This window comes from Amblyomma maculatum, chromosome 6 (assembly GCF_055883805.1).
Source record: "Amblyomma maculatum isolate TAMU_Amacu chromosome 6, ASM5588380v1, whole genome shotgun sequence".
Classification (NCBI taxonomy): Eukaryota; Metazoa; Arthropoda; class Arachnida; order Ixodida; family Ixodidae; genus Amblyomma; species Amblyomma maculatum.
In genome coordinates this window covers 94,673,446-94,688,826 of record NC_139349.1, presented here as the reverse complement: position 1 = coordinate 94,688,826, position 15,381 = coordinate 94,673,446, and the positions used below count along the sequence as shown (strand labels likewise).

The 15,381-nt window shown below is 43.7% G+C and overlaps 1 protein-coding gene across 1 annotated transcript; it reads left to right on the top strand.

Moving 5' to 3' along the window:
* The first annotated feature begins 456 nt into the window (after positions 1–456).
* Positions 457–14,423, top strand: LOC146186303 (uncharacterized). The gene is made up of 5 exons (XM_084608024.1): positions 457–589; positions 737–793; positions 9,742–9,956; positions 10,419–10,613; positions 14,160–14,423. The coding sequence occupies exons 1-5, from the start codon at positions 457–459 to the stop codon at positions 14,421–14,423; spliced, it is 864 nt and encodes a 287-aa protein (XP_084464150.1).
* Positions 14,424–15,381: the final 958 nt, after the last annotated feature.

Here is a 15,381-nt window from a genome sequence, read left to right as displayed (position 1 = left end):
ACCGGACACCTTACCAATTTGGCCAAATTACCATTCTTCCATAATTTAGTTCGTTCTTACAGCTGTAAAACATGTTTTACTTGGTATGTACTAGAATAACTTACTGCATTTTATCCAATGATTTCAACTAAACATCCGAAGGAAGAAATTATCTTATATACAACTGGACTCATTTCGACGATTTCGAAAAGACTTTCGAGATGGTGTTGCAATACTCATGTGCGCATCACGGCAGCGTGTTGGCTCTCATGCTTTTACGTCATTGTTCTGTCCCCAAACAAGCAGCAAGGCAATTACCTTATTGTTCATTGTCATCGAGAACATCAAGAAACTGTACATAGTTGCCATGCAGCCCACACTAATGTCGCCTGCCATCAGCATTGTTTTTACTTGAACATCAAATGACGTCAGAGCTCTTTCCTGTTTTTATGCAGCTGGTTAGCGAATGATGGTCACATGACTACGCTGGCTATCCGCACCTGGAGCGAGCTGCTGAGCGGCGGACAGCAACTGCACTTCAACGAGGCCGCCAACCTGCTCAATCGGAATCAGTCCATGCCAGACATGTGCCGAACCCTCGCTGATTACGGTTAAGATCATCTGACTTCCTTGGAAATCTGGGTTGAGTTTCTCAAGTTCGGTCAGGAGGCTGCGGAGGCCTTGGCCGCCTACCTGCCCTTGGCGCACGGATTGCGGAAGCTTTCATTAAGGTTCCTGGCCTGGCCCTCAATTGCAGGTGTGATCGTGAACGGCATCATTCAGTGCACAAGCATCGAAGTGCTCACATTAGATAGTAAGTTTATGGTAATTTCTGTACATATCGGATGCTCATGATTATACGCGGAACAGTAGTAACGTCAAAAATGTTAGCCACAATTTAAGTTTCCATGAAGGCTTATCTGCAGCTCAGACGACTCGTATTCGGGAAACATTTAGCCAGTTGTTGCTAACTTGGTTTCTCTTTGCTTGTACAGCAGCCCAAATCGTTAGCTGGCGTGCACGATCGCCGCCTTTTCAGTGCTCTTGCGTCCTGGTGCAGATAAAGGTTGCTGGAAGGTTTGGTGATTTCTTGCTTATACTTGGACTTTTCGCTGGCTAACTCCTCTGTCTGTAGCGCTCAGAATGACAGGAAATATGGGAGGCACGCGCGCCATTTAAAGATTTGGGTGACTTTACATATTATACTTATTTATGCCATTTTTCTTGCCCTCAGTATGATATAAGGCCATGTATACGTGGCGAGAATCGGTTCGCCTGGTGAAATAGTCAAAAATTACAATATTATATGAATTGATCCCATAAGCCCGTTACGGTAAACAATGAAAGATATTCTCCACCCTTCCAGATAGAGGTGAACTAGTAAACCGTATTTCGTCGCGAGTTTCGCACTATACGTGGTTACCTTTTTGCTGACAGTAACACACCCCCTTACCCAACTGGTCGGATTTTTCAGCGACCCTATTTTTTTATTACTCAAGAAGCATAATAGGCGCGTAATGTAGTGTAAAGATTAGAACATAAAAAAAGATTCTTTTTGCGGAAAGTAACAAACTTAAACATCCCACAACGTTAAGAAACCACAAGTGGCCGAAATTATCAGGCATACAGTACGGCGTACTTCACAACCGATGTAGCTTCCGTACAATAAACTCCACATACCGTGCGATGTCATATGGTGAACAGCTTGATAAATGTAGTACGCAAGGTTAAATGACCTTTAGATTCTTACTTAGGTAGAGAAACGTCTTCGGCAGGGTACAAATGACCGTATGGATGATTTGTCAAGAGTAAGCAACATTGATGATACCCGTAAGCGTCACACAGAAATCTAGCAAGAAAATTTAAAACAAAAGTACACTGTACATTCAAACCAGTCTTCTCAGCGGGACGACTGCCATCTATCCGGAGGTACGCTGTAGTTTTTCTCATTATAAGAGACAGTCTGGCGAAACTCTAAGCCGTAAAAAGATAAGGAGCAGCAGCCGTCACCCGTTGGCTATATGTTCGAAATAGAATTAAGAGGCGTTTTGCATAATGTTACAATTGACTAGTATAATAGTCTTATTTGATTCCAAGGGGGTCTGTTCCATAATAATGCGATCCACTCTGCAGCTTTGATTAAACACACATTGATGTAGGAGGAGTTGAGCATTTAAATCATTTTTATTCTGGAAGCGACCGAAAAACAGCGTATCAGCGCATCTGAAAACGTGCTCACTAAAGGGGTCGTTGCCAAAATGCGTTAAGTAGAACCGCTGCAGAAAATTTTTGAGTGCAAGCGGTTGTTTTTATGTCTTTTTATTGTCGAAAGTACGATGATCGAGCTAGAATGCAACACTGTTTTTGCAATGGTCATATTTTGAAACTTAAAATAGACTTCCATAACTAGCTGACAATCAAATGCGTTAAAATGAGTATAACATCTATTTCAGTTTCCAAACTCGAGGCTCGCAAGGTATAGAGACGTACAGCCAGAGACACAAGTTTTCGGGACGTATTTATTATTTATTTATTATTTATTATTGTTAATATTAGTATTTCTTTTTATTTATTTTTGTATGACCAGGGAAACATAGTGAATAAAATCTGCTGAATCCCTAGGGGAAATGGACGCGCCATTCAGAGAAAAATGTCACAGGAAAATAGCGAAGAAAAGAAATGTTTTTCCACAAATCCGCATTCCGGAAACTTTTCTCCCTGACTGTACAGTTGTGAGCAAGCGTGGTATACAATAAGCAGCCCCTGGTGTTGATCGAAAAAACTGCACCGAAAAGCCATCTAGCGAAGTGACACATGCATGTCGATAAAATGGGGCACTGCCACGGTTGTATAGATCCAAAATAGCTGTTGCTAGATAGCGTTCCAATGCAGTTCTCGCGAGCTCCAACATGAGCTGCGTCTTGTACCATTTTTGCTCACGGCTGTACTTTTTCAGGGCTGTTCTTTCTGATCTTTTTTTTTTGTTTGTACGCTCTTTGACAAAGTATTAGCAGACCTCGTTGCACGCCACGAAATCCAAAACAAATGTGCGCCATTAATTAGCAAAAGCCACAAGCATGCACTTTGCGATGCGAAAGAAGCGTTCATAGTCAAGGATAAACAGGGCCAGTGCTAGACATAATAAAAACATGACTGGCGGTCCTGAAGGACAAATTATCATTTCCCACTTGAAGGAATCAGTTAAAATTTGGCTAAATATTGTTCTATATTGGATTAGATTGATAATTGCAGTTTTTCTGCAAGACGATATTTCTTTTTGCAGTTATTTTTGGCTGTCGAGAAAAATCTTTATTTCTCTGGTTTTGAATATTAGAGTGCTCAATATATAAAATACGGCAGAAGATGATTTCATTACCTTCATAATAACGTGCCATATTGTTGGCAATTTCATTATCTCTGAAGAGTGTGCGCTGAGGGTTGGTATCAAGATTTGTTTTTAAAATTGTCAGTTTAGATAACAAGGTGGCAATATGTTTCTTATTTTACATCTGTCGGTTGCACTGGACATTCACAGTCACGATGCGGAATGCCATATCCAATCTTTTAGTTTTCGTTCCATAGCTATAAGAGGATATTACTTCATGCAAGCTAAGCCTCAAATATTCACTTTTTACACACCACGCAAGGATTTCAGGTTCCGATACCAATCTATTCAGCCGCATTCCATAGTTGATGAAATTAGTTTCACGTACTGCTAATCGTATATATAGGTAACTTCAATACTAAGGTAGGCAAGTAGCACACTGGCGACCAGATATTAAGGGACTACGGAATACCGTCTACAAATAGCAGAGGAAAGTCTTTAGTACGATTCGCACAAAGTAATAATTTACGTATCATGAATACCTTCTTCAACGTACATTATGTGGACATGGATAAGCGTTAACTGGAAGGCTAAAAATGAAATCGAATTTATGTGCTCTATGCCCCTCATTCTGCAGGATGTGGAGGTCATCGAGGAGGGGCGATGCAATAATCACAGCATAATAAGGTATAGTCATACAGAAGATTTACAAAAGGGAACTGAACAATCTGGTAAGCAAGAAGCCGATCAATGAATTGGAGCTAAGCGGGAAATTAGAGGTACTCTGGATCTCGCTGCAGAGTTGATGCTTAGCTTACCTGACCTTAATGTAGAAGCAATGGCGATAATTTCAGAGATAGCGTTACTGAGTGCGCGATAGTAGGTTGGTAGTGTTAGGCTTATACCGGTAAGCTATCTAAGGAGACCAAAAACCTACTTGAGAAACGCAAAAGCACGAATGCCTTCAAACTAAGAGAAGATACATTCTGCAGATCTTTCAAGCGAGACCGGTTATTAGCATAAAATTTCCCCAGAAAAAAGCGTAACATGGAGAGTTCATGCTCTCTAGAATAGTGGTAACCTCAAAATTGTCCAGAGGAAACTATGACTAGCAAAAAGCAGGTGTATGCGCTGAAGGATAAAGCGGCAATGTCATTACTGGCATGACGAGGACAGTAAATGTAGCTGAGAAGTTTCATACTGATTTATATAGTAGCCAAATTAACCAGCAGAATAAAAAAAGTGTGGAGCAAATAAACGTTTGCGCTTGTGCCGAAGTACACGAAGTATTAGCAGCAATGAAAAGAGGGAGAGTAGATGGGGAGGACAAGGTAACTGCAGACTAGTTGAAAGACTGTTCAAGGATTGTGCTATAAACACTGGCCCCTTTTTATAAGGAATGCCTCATGACCTCAAGAGTACCGGAATAGTGGAAGAGCGTTCACATTACCTGAATCCTCAGAAAGAGGACGACAAGGTCTTGAAATATTTGACCGAGAAGCTTACTATCCGATACGTCTGGCGTCATCCCCTTCAGCTATTACACAGTCAATGCTTTCAAAGCAACAATGCGTCTGACGTAACTGCATATCGCTGCAGAGCGACACAAGCACAGGGGTATCCGGCGATGGTGCTCCGCATGGCCTGCCACTTGGCGTTTTGCGTTGTCGGGTCAGAAGCAGTAGAGCTTTGAAAAGAGTGAATATGTTTTAACTAGATGTGGATGACATTATACAAGGTATTTACTAAGGTACTAGCTAATCGGACACTCGCCACCTTAGACTTCAATCAACCAAAGAATCAGGCAGGCCTTCTCAAAGGGTACTCTGCCTTTGATCATATCTATACTATCAACAAGGTGATGCAAAAGTACTTGGACTATAACCAGCCCTTTGTACGTAGCATTTATTCATTATGGGATGGAATTTGACTCAATATAAACCTCTGCCATCATGCATGCATTGTGAAATCATGGAGCCACAAATGAAACTGTAGTGACTATGAGATTCCCATTAAGAAATGTGTTAGGCAAAAAGCCACAATCTCCCCAGGATTATTTACTGCTTTATTTGAGAAAGTATTCAGAGATCTGGAGTGGGAACTGTTAGATGATAAACATTGATGAAGAATACCAAAATAATAATCGCTTCGTCGATTGTATTGCCTTGCTAAGTAACTCAAGAGCGAATTGCAAAGAATGGTTAATGGCCTATACCAGAAAAGCGGAACGGGAGGCCTATGTATCTATATGCTGAAGGCAGGTAATGTTCAACATCCTTGGAATGGTATAGCAGTGTACAATAAGTAGCGAAGCTTTCGAAGAGGTAAGTGATTATGTGTACTTAAGGAAGGTAGTAACTGTAGATCCAGACCACGACAAGTTTATAGCTAGCAGAACAACAATGTAATGTAGCGCATTTGGCGTGTACTCTCAGAATATCGCAACAGGTTTACTGCCTTCGTTCAAGAGGAAAGTATACAACAGTTACACTTACCAGTGCTCAAATATGGGGCTGAAATGTGCAATCCAATGAAAGGGGTTCCAGTTAAGCTGAGCACAACGTAGAGCTCTATGAAATGGAAAATGGTAGATATAATGTTAACAGATGTACGCGTAGAGAGTAGGTCAAATAACACAAGTTAATGACATTCTAGTCGAAGTCGACAATAGGTATGGGCAGGACATGTGATGCGAAGCGAGGCTAAACGATGGTCGCTGAGGTTAACAAATTGAGATCAAGGGAAAAAACCGCAGTTGGAGCGGGAGGAAATTAGGTGGGCTGATCAGATTAAGAAGACTCAAGGGCACAAGCTTGATTGGAGGAATATAGGAGAGGGATTTGCCCTGCAGTGGGTGTAGACCCTAATCACTATTTTATTTAGCGGGCGGCAGTTGTGGGAGCGCTGTGAATGGGACAGCCACCACAACGTTACCAGATTCGCAAGTACACGCACCAGAAAAATATTTTCGACGCGTCGGGCCGGTCTTCCGCCAATTGTGAGGTTCGAGTAAATGCGCTACTCCCAGCTGCACGCCGCTAGTTTGTCCGACATCAAAGGCTATATGCAATGCCGTGCAACCAGAACTCTAATTCCACCGATGTCGCGCCATCAACATACGCCGTAAGCACTCCCTCCTTCGTTTAAAAGAATTGATGTCGCGTGTGGCGTGCCATGGCTGCTAGTAAAGACAGTGATGCAAAGTAAAGACACAGCGCCTGTTTCCGTCCTTTCTCCTGTTTGTCTCCGTGTTGTGCCTTGCGCTGTTTTTAGGACGCAGTGACGGCTCGTTAATAAACCCTATAGAGCTTACACATGTTACGCCATTGCCATATCCGAATTCAGCGCCGGTTCCTCATAGACAAAATGAGTTAGTGAGAACATAGTATACGTGTATCTTGTACAAATGCCGCACAAGGTTTCCGGCGCTCCCTAGCTGTGTCCACAGGAAGAGCAGTGCAGTAATGGAGTTAAATAAAAGCAAGTGTTGAAGCAATAATTTATTCTCACTCCCATTCGCTGTTCACCAATGTGATCATCGTCTGTGCATGGCTAGATTCCAACTTTTGTGTTCTCTGATAGAAAAAATTCAGTTTTCCGTAAATTCAGAAACAAGTATACAATTTAGTGTGATTACCGTAAATAACTGATGTCAGCAGTAAAATAGCCTGAATAATATAGGTACATCAGAAAAAAAGCAAGCGGAAGCTCGTCAAGAAATATTCTCTACCATCACTCAATAGCCCCCCCTGACAACCTTTCAGTCTTGATAGTGTGGAGCTCGCACATGTAGGAAACGTGGTCCAGCGAGGCCTCTACACATTCCATTGTATTTAAAAGCTGGGTGTAAGCTTAAAAAGATATTCAACAAAAAGATCCAAAGCTATTGCTGTAAAAGATAAAATGGATACGGAAATGTCAATCTGCCAATTTGCTGTAGTGTTGCTTCTTTAGTGATGGCTTCCCTGCTGCCTCTTCTTCCTCCTCATACCGATCACCTTTGCTCAATTTTGACAATAGTAGTACCGGTAGAAACAGGAATCCGAAGATGCTATTAGAGTAAACATTAATTTTTCATCTGTTCATATTGCGCTTAAGAAACATATAGGGCCGAAAGAGGTAAAACAACCCACATGGTCAAAATTTCCGGAGCCTTCCCCTACGGCGCATTTCATAGCCTTAGTCTCTCTGGGACGTTGAACCGCTAAATAAAATCAATCTGCACTTTGTATCAACAAAGAAGCACCACATGTGGAACCAGCTCCCATTCACAGAAGCAGCATGCTACTGCCTGCTACTGTCGCTTTTCAGAGAAAACGGTTACACGGTCTCTGCATGTCGCAAGTGTGAGTGGGTAATAAAAAGACATTCAAAAGGGCTCCGGAGATTTCCTATTACACGACGTCCCAAGGCGAGCATTCAAAAAGGCTCGCTCTACGCAGCACCAGTGGCAAGAAGCAAAATTCTACCTTGCCAGTTCTAATTGGATGGGTTCAAAGCACGGTTGTGGTGTGGCGTCCGTGGCATGAAGAGCGGCAATAAATAATTCCATAAGAATGTTTAACACCCACCTTAATGGGCCAATAAAATTAATTGAGCAACCTTATAGGCTCCGCACTCTACCTTTAAGTTCAGGCACCGTCACGGCGCGATCCCATAGTACAGTTGATATTATGAAAATAGCCATTAATGCTCGCTATGGGTAGTGAGAACAAACGATGGTACAACGTGCATGGCGGACAATGTGTACTTCTTCTTTCAACGCGAATCCTTATTGGTGACGAAAGCGAAGAAGGGCTTAAATATTTTATAGACGCGGTCCGTGCGTATTCTTTAGAAATAACCCAAAATAGCTCCGAAGTATTATCACTGCAACGAAGTGACCCATGAGTACCACATAGCTAGCCGAAAATCGTCTCCTCACGTATTGTCTGTGCGTCGCTATTATTAATTGTGCTAACTCCAAGAAAAGCTGCTCATATAACTAACTGCTCGCAGCAAGTTATCGCTTATATTACTTTGAGGGGAGGGTCGGGCTTGCTTTTTCAGGGAAGGAAAAAATAAAGCAAAGGTTTAACCCAGCTAAACCTTGGTTGACAAATCGAAAGCGTGCGACACCTCTATGGATATCTGCAAATCTCAAGTCCACTGTAGCCAGCTCTAGATGGATGTCGAGTGCATTTTGAAGGTAGAAGTCCCAAGGTAAGCCCGAAGGGCAGCGGTGGCCATCGAGGGAAAGGGTAGGCAGGGAACTGAAAGGATGTGTCGCATCGTGAATGAACCGGTACAAATTAAATTTGTCAGGTGTGCGAAGAAGCGATGTGCGACGCAGAAGAGCTAAGCGGCACAAGAAGCGTGCACCGTCAGGGCCGAGCGCCACATTTACGAAGAAGCGGGCGGTACTGAGGCCGCGTGCCGCTAGGCACGTTGAAGGCCATGTCAAACACACGCTGCCCAAGCTGCGCAGGGGCATAGTAAAGCTTTTGCTTTATAATATTTTGATTTACGATTCTTCATTTATACGCTAGAATGCCGCGGGGGCCAAGCAGCATGCTCACATGTCTCGCCCAGCCATAGTGACAATCGCAATGCAAGTTGCCGTTTCTTCATGAGAGGCGTCTGAAATTCAATTGAAAGCGCGCAACTGGAAGCGGGGCAATTGGAGGAGCCGCTGTGCCAAGCGCTTGCTCGGCTAGAAGCATCATCGTCTGCGTCATAGCTGAGGTCTTTAAGATCAAGGAATGGTGTGTTGGGCTTGCAAGCGAATAGTTTCTATTTTGAGGCCCTAGGTGATTGATAAATCGGGGATATAAGGAGCGCTGATTATACTATGACAGCCGCATACCCTGCGTTGCGATCGAAAACAGCCCGAGCATTCCTTTGACAGTTGGTCGCTAGCTTGGGCGGGCAGTGGATGATCGGTGGGATCTAGACGTTTAATTAGCACATAGTTTGGCCGAAATAGGAAGAGCGTTATGATGGATGAGAATTAAACCCAAAGCCTGTGCCTATTGGGCACGTCGGTACTGCTTCGTTGAAGCGGGACTCTGTATCATTGTTGAATGGTCTGTTACATAGCTGTGTTGTTTACGACTGTATGTTAACTGTATGAGATTACAGAGGTACAATTGAATGGATCCGTGAACAGGCGAGTACCTAAGTGCATATACGCTAGCGAGGAACCGCCAAGGGAGCCGACGCGAGGAGTCGCTAGCGCTATCGCAGCCCTCCTAAAGGCCGACCGCATGTATCCTAAATATTTATTGCCGGATTGAACATAGGTAGGACAGAAATATACAGTGCGCATCGAGTGTGGGTTTTCTGCCGCGATGATTCTGTGGGTTGATCCACTGTTTCAAAAAAGCTATAACATTCGTTTTCGTCCAGCAGAACGATAAATGCGCCCTTAAGCGACATCTTTTTATTTTTATGCGCAGGCTTTAACTTCAACGACGATGCTATCAAGCTGCTTAGCGAATGGCTTCGGGACCGCCAGCGAACGAACAGCCTAACACTGTCACTGGTATTTGATTCGGCGAATCGAGTCCTGGAAACATTTGCTGAATATCTACAATCAAACTACTCCTTGACATCAATCACTGCAATAGGCTACGAATTGAATGAAAAGCACAAACTCCAAGTCGCCAACCTGGTAAGATTTCTTGACACTTTACCGCATATAAAACTTCAGCTCCTCGGGCATGTGAGTTGCTGGCGAGTCCTTTTGCGACACGTATACCTTTCATGTGCCAAATCCGCTGTATACACTTTTTACTTCATTCGGCTGCATTTTTGTACCTTTATACGGGGCAAATAGCATAAGCCAATTTTTTTCTCACAGAAATGTCTGTTGTCATGAAGGTTTGAAACATAAGCCTTTAAACTGCAGTCCTATCGCTACTTGATTTGCATGAACTTGAGTTGGATTATTCACTTAAGCTATAGGAGTCGTTCTTCCATATAACTATGACAAGCCAGTTGCAAAAGCTTTCCGAAAACCTTCCCCTGGCAACGGTGAATCAGCTCGTAATTTAAAGTCGCAAACAAGCTATTTAACTCTTACGGAGACACGGTTGTGTTTGCAGCTATATTCTCCCATGTTTGCACACTGTAGGCTCGCCGTAACTACGGTCTTCTCCACTGCGCCGTCGGGTTCGTTCTCGGATCTGAGAATAAGCGCGCAGCACAAGCCTTCCAACTGGTTTTGTCGCAACCTCAGCTTGTGGAAGCGGTGCAGCGGATCGGTGCTCTGAGCCAAGCAGAAGCTGAGAGAAGGATCAGAGTTGCCGCCTGTCGTGTTCACTGCAACGTAAGTGCTGTGCTTCACACAAAGTTCCTGGACCACGTAGACAGTAGCCTTTTAGATTCTTCCCACAGCCGAACAATTTGCCGTTGACGGCATATGCCATATCCATTTTAATCGCCTCATAATTAGTTGCTCCACTTTTCTGTTCTGGCTTCCGAACAAACGAAAAATGTTTCCCTCTGGTCATCATCATCACCAGCCGGACTATACCAACTGTAGAGCGAAGGCCTCTCCCATACTTTTTCAATTAACCCGGTCCTGCGCTAGCTGCATCCACTTGACCCCTGCGAACTTGTTAACCTCATCCGCCCACCTAAATTTCTGCCGCCCTCTACTACGCTTTCCTCCCCTTGGAATCCAGTTTGTTACCCAAAGCGACCTTCTGTTGTCCTCTCTGCGCACTACATGACTTGCCCATGCCCATTTCTTCTTGATTTCCACTAGAATGTCAGTAACTCGAGTTATTTCTCTCACCTATTCTGCACGCTTTCTATCTCTTAAGGTTGCACATATCATTTTTCGTTCCATAGTCCTCTGCGTTGTCCTCAGCTTACGTAGAACCCGTCTCGTTAGCCTCCACGTTTCAGCCCCATAGGTAAGTACAGGTAAGATGCAACTGTTGTATACTTTCCTCTTGAGCGATACCGGTAAGCTGCTAGTGATGATCTGCGAGTGCTTGCCAAATGCGCTCCATCCCCAACCTTATTCGCCAAGGTATTTCCCTTTCATGGTCTAGATAGTAGTCACGCAGGGGTAGTGCAGCGTTTAGGGCGCTCGACAACTGCACCCAAGGATGCGGGATCGAATCCCGGCCACGGTGGCCGCTTTTCAATTGAAGCCAAAAGCAAGGCACCGTGTGCTGTGCGATTTCAGTGCATGTTAAAGAATCGCAGGTGGTCGAAATTTCTGGAGTCCTCCACTACGACGTCTCATAGTCTGCTTATCTTTGGGGCATTGAGCCCCACAAACAGTCTCCCAAGTAGAGAGATTACCCTACTCCTTCTAGTGCTTCGCTACCTATTGTGAACTGCTGTTCCTTTCCTAGTCTGTTGAACATTACCTTAGACTTTTGCATATTGATTTTCAAGCCTATCGTATTGCTATTTCTGTCTAGGTTATCATTCTGTGCAGTTCAATCCCTTAGTTCTTTAGCTAGGCAATGTCATAAGCGAATCGAAGGTTACTGAGTACTGGGGAGTTCGTGTCTTCTTGCCTAACACTTTTCTTTACAGGATTTTGTTTTGCTTTTCTAACGCAGAACTATGGTTGCTATGCAGCCACTAGAGATATTTATACGTGGCAAGGAAAACCAAAAAGATACAACAGCTGATGACTTGCTTGAATGTACCTGTACTTCTCTGCATCAACCGCAGCCACCAATTCGTCTTCAGTTCTGTTATTGATAGCCGTCTTCTGCCTTCTGCAATGACATATATGTAACAAAATATATATATATATATATATATATATATATATATATATATATATATATATATAATGTGCGTGTTTATGTGTTTGTGTTGGCTTCAAAGCTTGTATCACCTGTCTCTAGACAATGTCTGCTCCACCTGCTTTATTTCATAAAAGCCTTATTTCCTATTTATCATTATTTTTCTCAAGTCAGCCAACCGTAAATGATGCACTCAATCAGTTTTTCATTCTCTCCGCTCCTCATACTACGGGGTGATGAAGCACTTAAATGTAAAAATACTCCGTATTCGAGTTTGTATTTTGTCATAAAAGTGATAGGTTTAACGGGTTCCGGAAGAGTGGGGGATATCTCCGCAGTGCAACTGCTCTGCCCAGTCTCTATATGAAGTTGGATTTGTTGATTACCACGCCAGGCACACACATTCACTTCGGATTTCTTAAGTTTTGCTACTTGTACGATATCGCGATTATTACCTGTTCACTCCTTTAAAACGGTACTCTAGTATCGATTATATCCATACCAACAATCAGGTGATAGAAAAATGCTCGGAATACAACCAGCCCTTATACATAGCATTCATTGATTACGAAAAAGCATTTGACTCGGTTGAAACCTCGGCGGTGATGCAGACATTGCAAAAAAAGGGGGTAGACGAGTCCTACGTGAAAGTGCTGGAAGATATATATAGGGACTGCACAGCAACCATAATTCTGCATAAAGAAGTAACAAAATTCCCATAAAGAAAGGTGTTAGGCAGGGAGACACAATCTCCCCAGTACTATTTACAACTTGTTTAGAGGAAGTATTCAGAGACGTGGAATGGGAGCAGTTAGGGATAAGGGTAGATGGAGAATACCTCAGTAATCTGCGATTTGCTGATGGCATTGCCTTGCTAAGCAACTCGGGGGATGAACTGCAAATAGTGATTGATGACCTAGACAGGAAAAGTAGAAAGGTAGGGTTGAAAATCAATATGCAGAAGGCTAAGGTAATGTTCAACAGCTTCGGAAAGGAACAGCAGCTCACATTAGGTAGAGAAATACTGGAAGTAGTAGGCGAATATGTCTATTTAGGACAGGTAGTAACCGCAGATCCGGACCATGAAAAGGAAATAACAAGAAGAATAAGATTGGGATGGAGCGCATTTGGCAAGCACTCGCAGATTATGACTAGCAGCTTACCGGTATCGCTCAAGAGGAAAGTATACAACAGTTGCATCTTGCCGGTACTCACCTATGGGGCTCAAACGTGGAGGCTAACCAAGAGAGTTCTACTTAAGTTGACAAGCCAGAGGGCTATGGAACGAAAAATAGTAGGGGTAACATTAAGAGATAGGAAACTTGCAGAGTGCGTCAGAGAAATAACTTAGGTTACCGACATTCTAGCGGAAATTAAGAAGAAGAAATGGGCATGGGCAGGACATGTAGTGCGAAGAGAGTATAACCGATGGTCCCTGAGGGTAACAAACTGGATTCCAAGGGAAGGAAAGCGTAGCAGGGGGCGGCAGAAAGTTAGGTGGGCGGATGAGATTAAGAAGTTCGCAGGGTTCAAGTGTATAGAGCTAGCACAGAACCGGGTTAAGTGGTGAAATATGGGAGACGCCTTCACCCTGCAGTGGGTATAATCAGGCTGATGGTGATGATGATGACTCCTTAAAAAACAGATCAAATATTTCCAGCTCTGTTCAGTGGAGCATAACATTCAATGTGAGTCAACAATGTATCTACCTCGACATATAACGGTGTAATATTAGCGCTAATACAGGGCTGTTTTCTCTCTGCAGTGGTGGCGAAGTAGAGGGGTCGCTCGCACACTGTACCCTAGAATACGGGATAGAATCCCGGCCTGGGCCACTTTTCAATGGAGGCGGAAAGCAAGGCGCCAGTGTGCTGTGCGAAGTCACCAGAGGTTAAATAACCCCGAATGATCGAAATTTACTGAGCCTTCCGCTGCGACCTCTATCATAACCTGAGTACACGGGGACGTTAAATAATATAAAGCAAACCAAGCAAAACTATACTGCTGTGATGCAACACCTTCCGGAATGGTTTGGCAGCATTTTCACGAAATGCATCTGATGTTTGTGCCAACGGTGACTTCTGTTCTGTTGTATGCAGTTCTGGCAGCTTGCGAGAATTGTGAAAGGAGAGCTCCAGTGCAACCAACCGGACAACGGCAGCCACGATGACAGAGATGTGTCCTTACAGCTTGATCAACTCGGGCAGTACGTGCTCACGCATATCTCCTCCTTGCTCAAGCTTAGTGACATCCTGGACGATGAAGATCAGTCAGCAAGCCTTCCTAGCGAAGCCTTGCATCTATGCAGCACACGAGACGAGGAAAAGCCGACAAAAAACAGCCTTGCTCCGTCAGGCGCTTAGCGCCGCCGGAAGGTATAAGGCCCAAGTACTGCGGATGAGGTAGACGACGCTCAGATAACGAGTGCTCACATCCCACCATTGCATGTGTTTGAACCATTCTCCCTTATTGTACCACTGCTGCGGCGTCAAATACGTTCATCGCGTATTTTATGCACTGACAACTCTCCGTTGAAGCCAAAAGAACAACACTGAAGGCAAACAGAATAATAAAGAGGAAGAAACTTCGCAATGGAACCCACAGGTAATTGTTTCAATCTATGCCCCGGCGTTCACTCTTCAATGAACGCAAAAAGGCAAACACTAGTGTCTTGGAAAGAAGTGTCTGGGTATTAAAAAGATGGACGAAGTTAGAAGAGCGAATCATATTGGAAGTTGCTTTCGGCGCGTGGCGGCCTGATCCAATCACGAAAATCTAAGAACACGCTGCTAAAGGTAACGAAACCTTTGCCTGGCCAAGATAAAGCAAGAAATTGTCCATCACAGAGTGCTAACCACAGCCTGCTCCAGCGGAATTAAAAAAGCTAGTAAGTAGGAGTACTGTAAATTTTCCCTTGCACTGGCGTTCAATCTCTCTCTCTCTCTCTCTCTCTCTCTCTCTATATATATATATATATATATATATATATATATATATATATATATATATATATATATATATATACATTACTCCGTCCAGATGGTAGAAGTTTCCGGAGTCCTCCACTACGGCGTCTCTCATAGCCTGAGTCGCTTTGGGACGTTAAACCCCACCAACCAAACCCAACCAAACTTAATGTACCTGTGTGCTGGATTGGCGTTGTCTTCTTATAGACCTTGAACATACAAACTGCAATAGAAACCAATTCATTTTAGTGCGCAGCTCTTTGGCGCCCGTTTCTGGGTTTCGCGTCTTCGTCGGCGTCATCCGCGTCGGCCTCGTAACCAGCTCCGCCCCCTTTCATCCCCCCCCCCCCGTTTG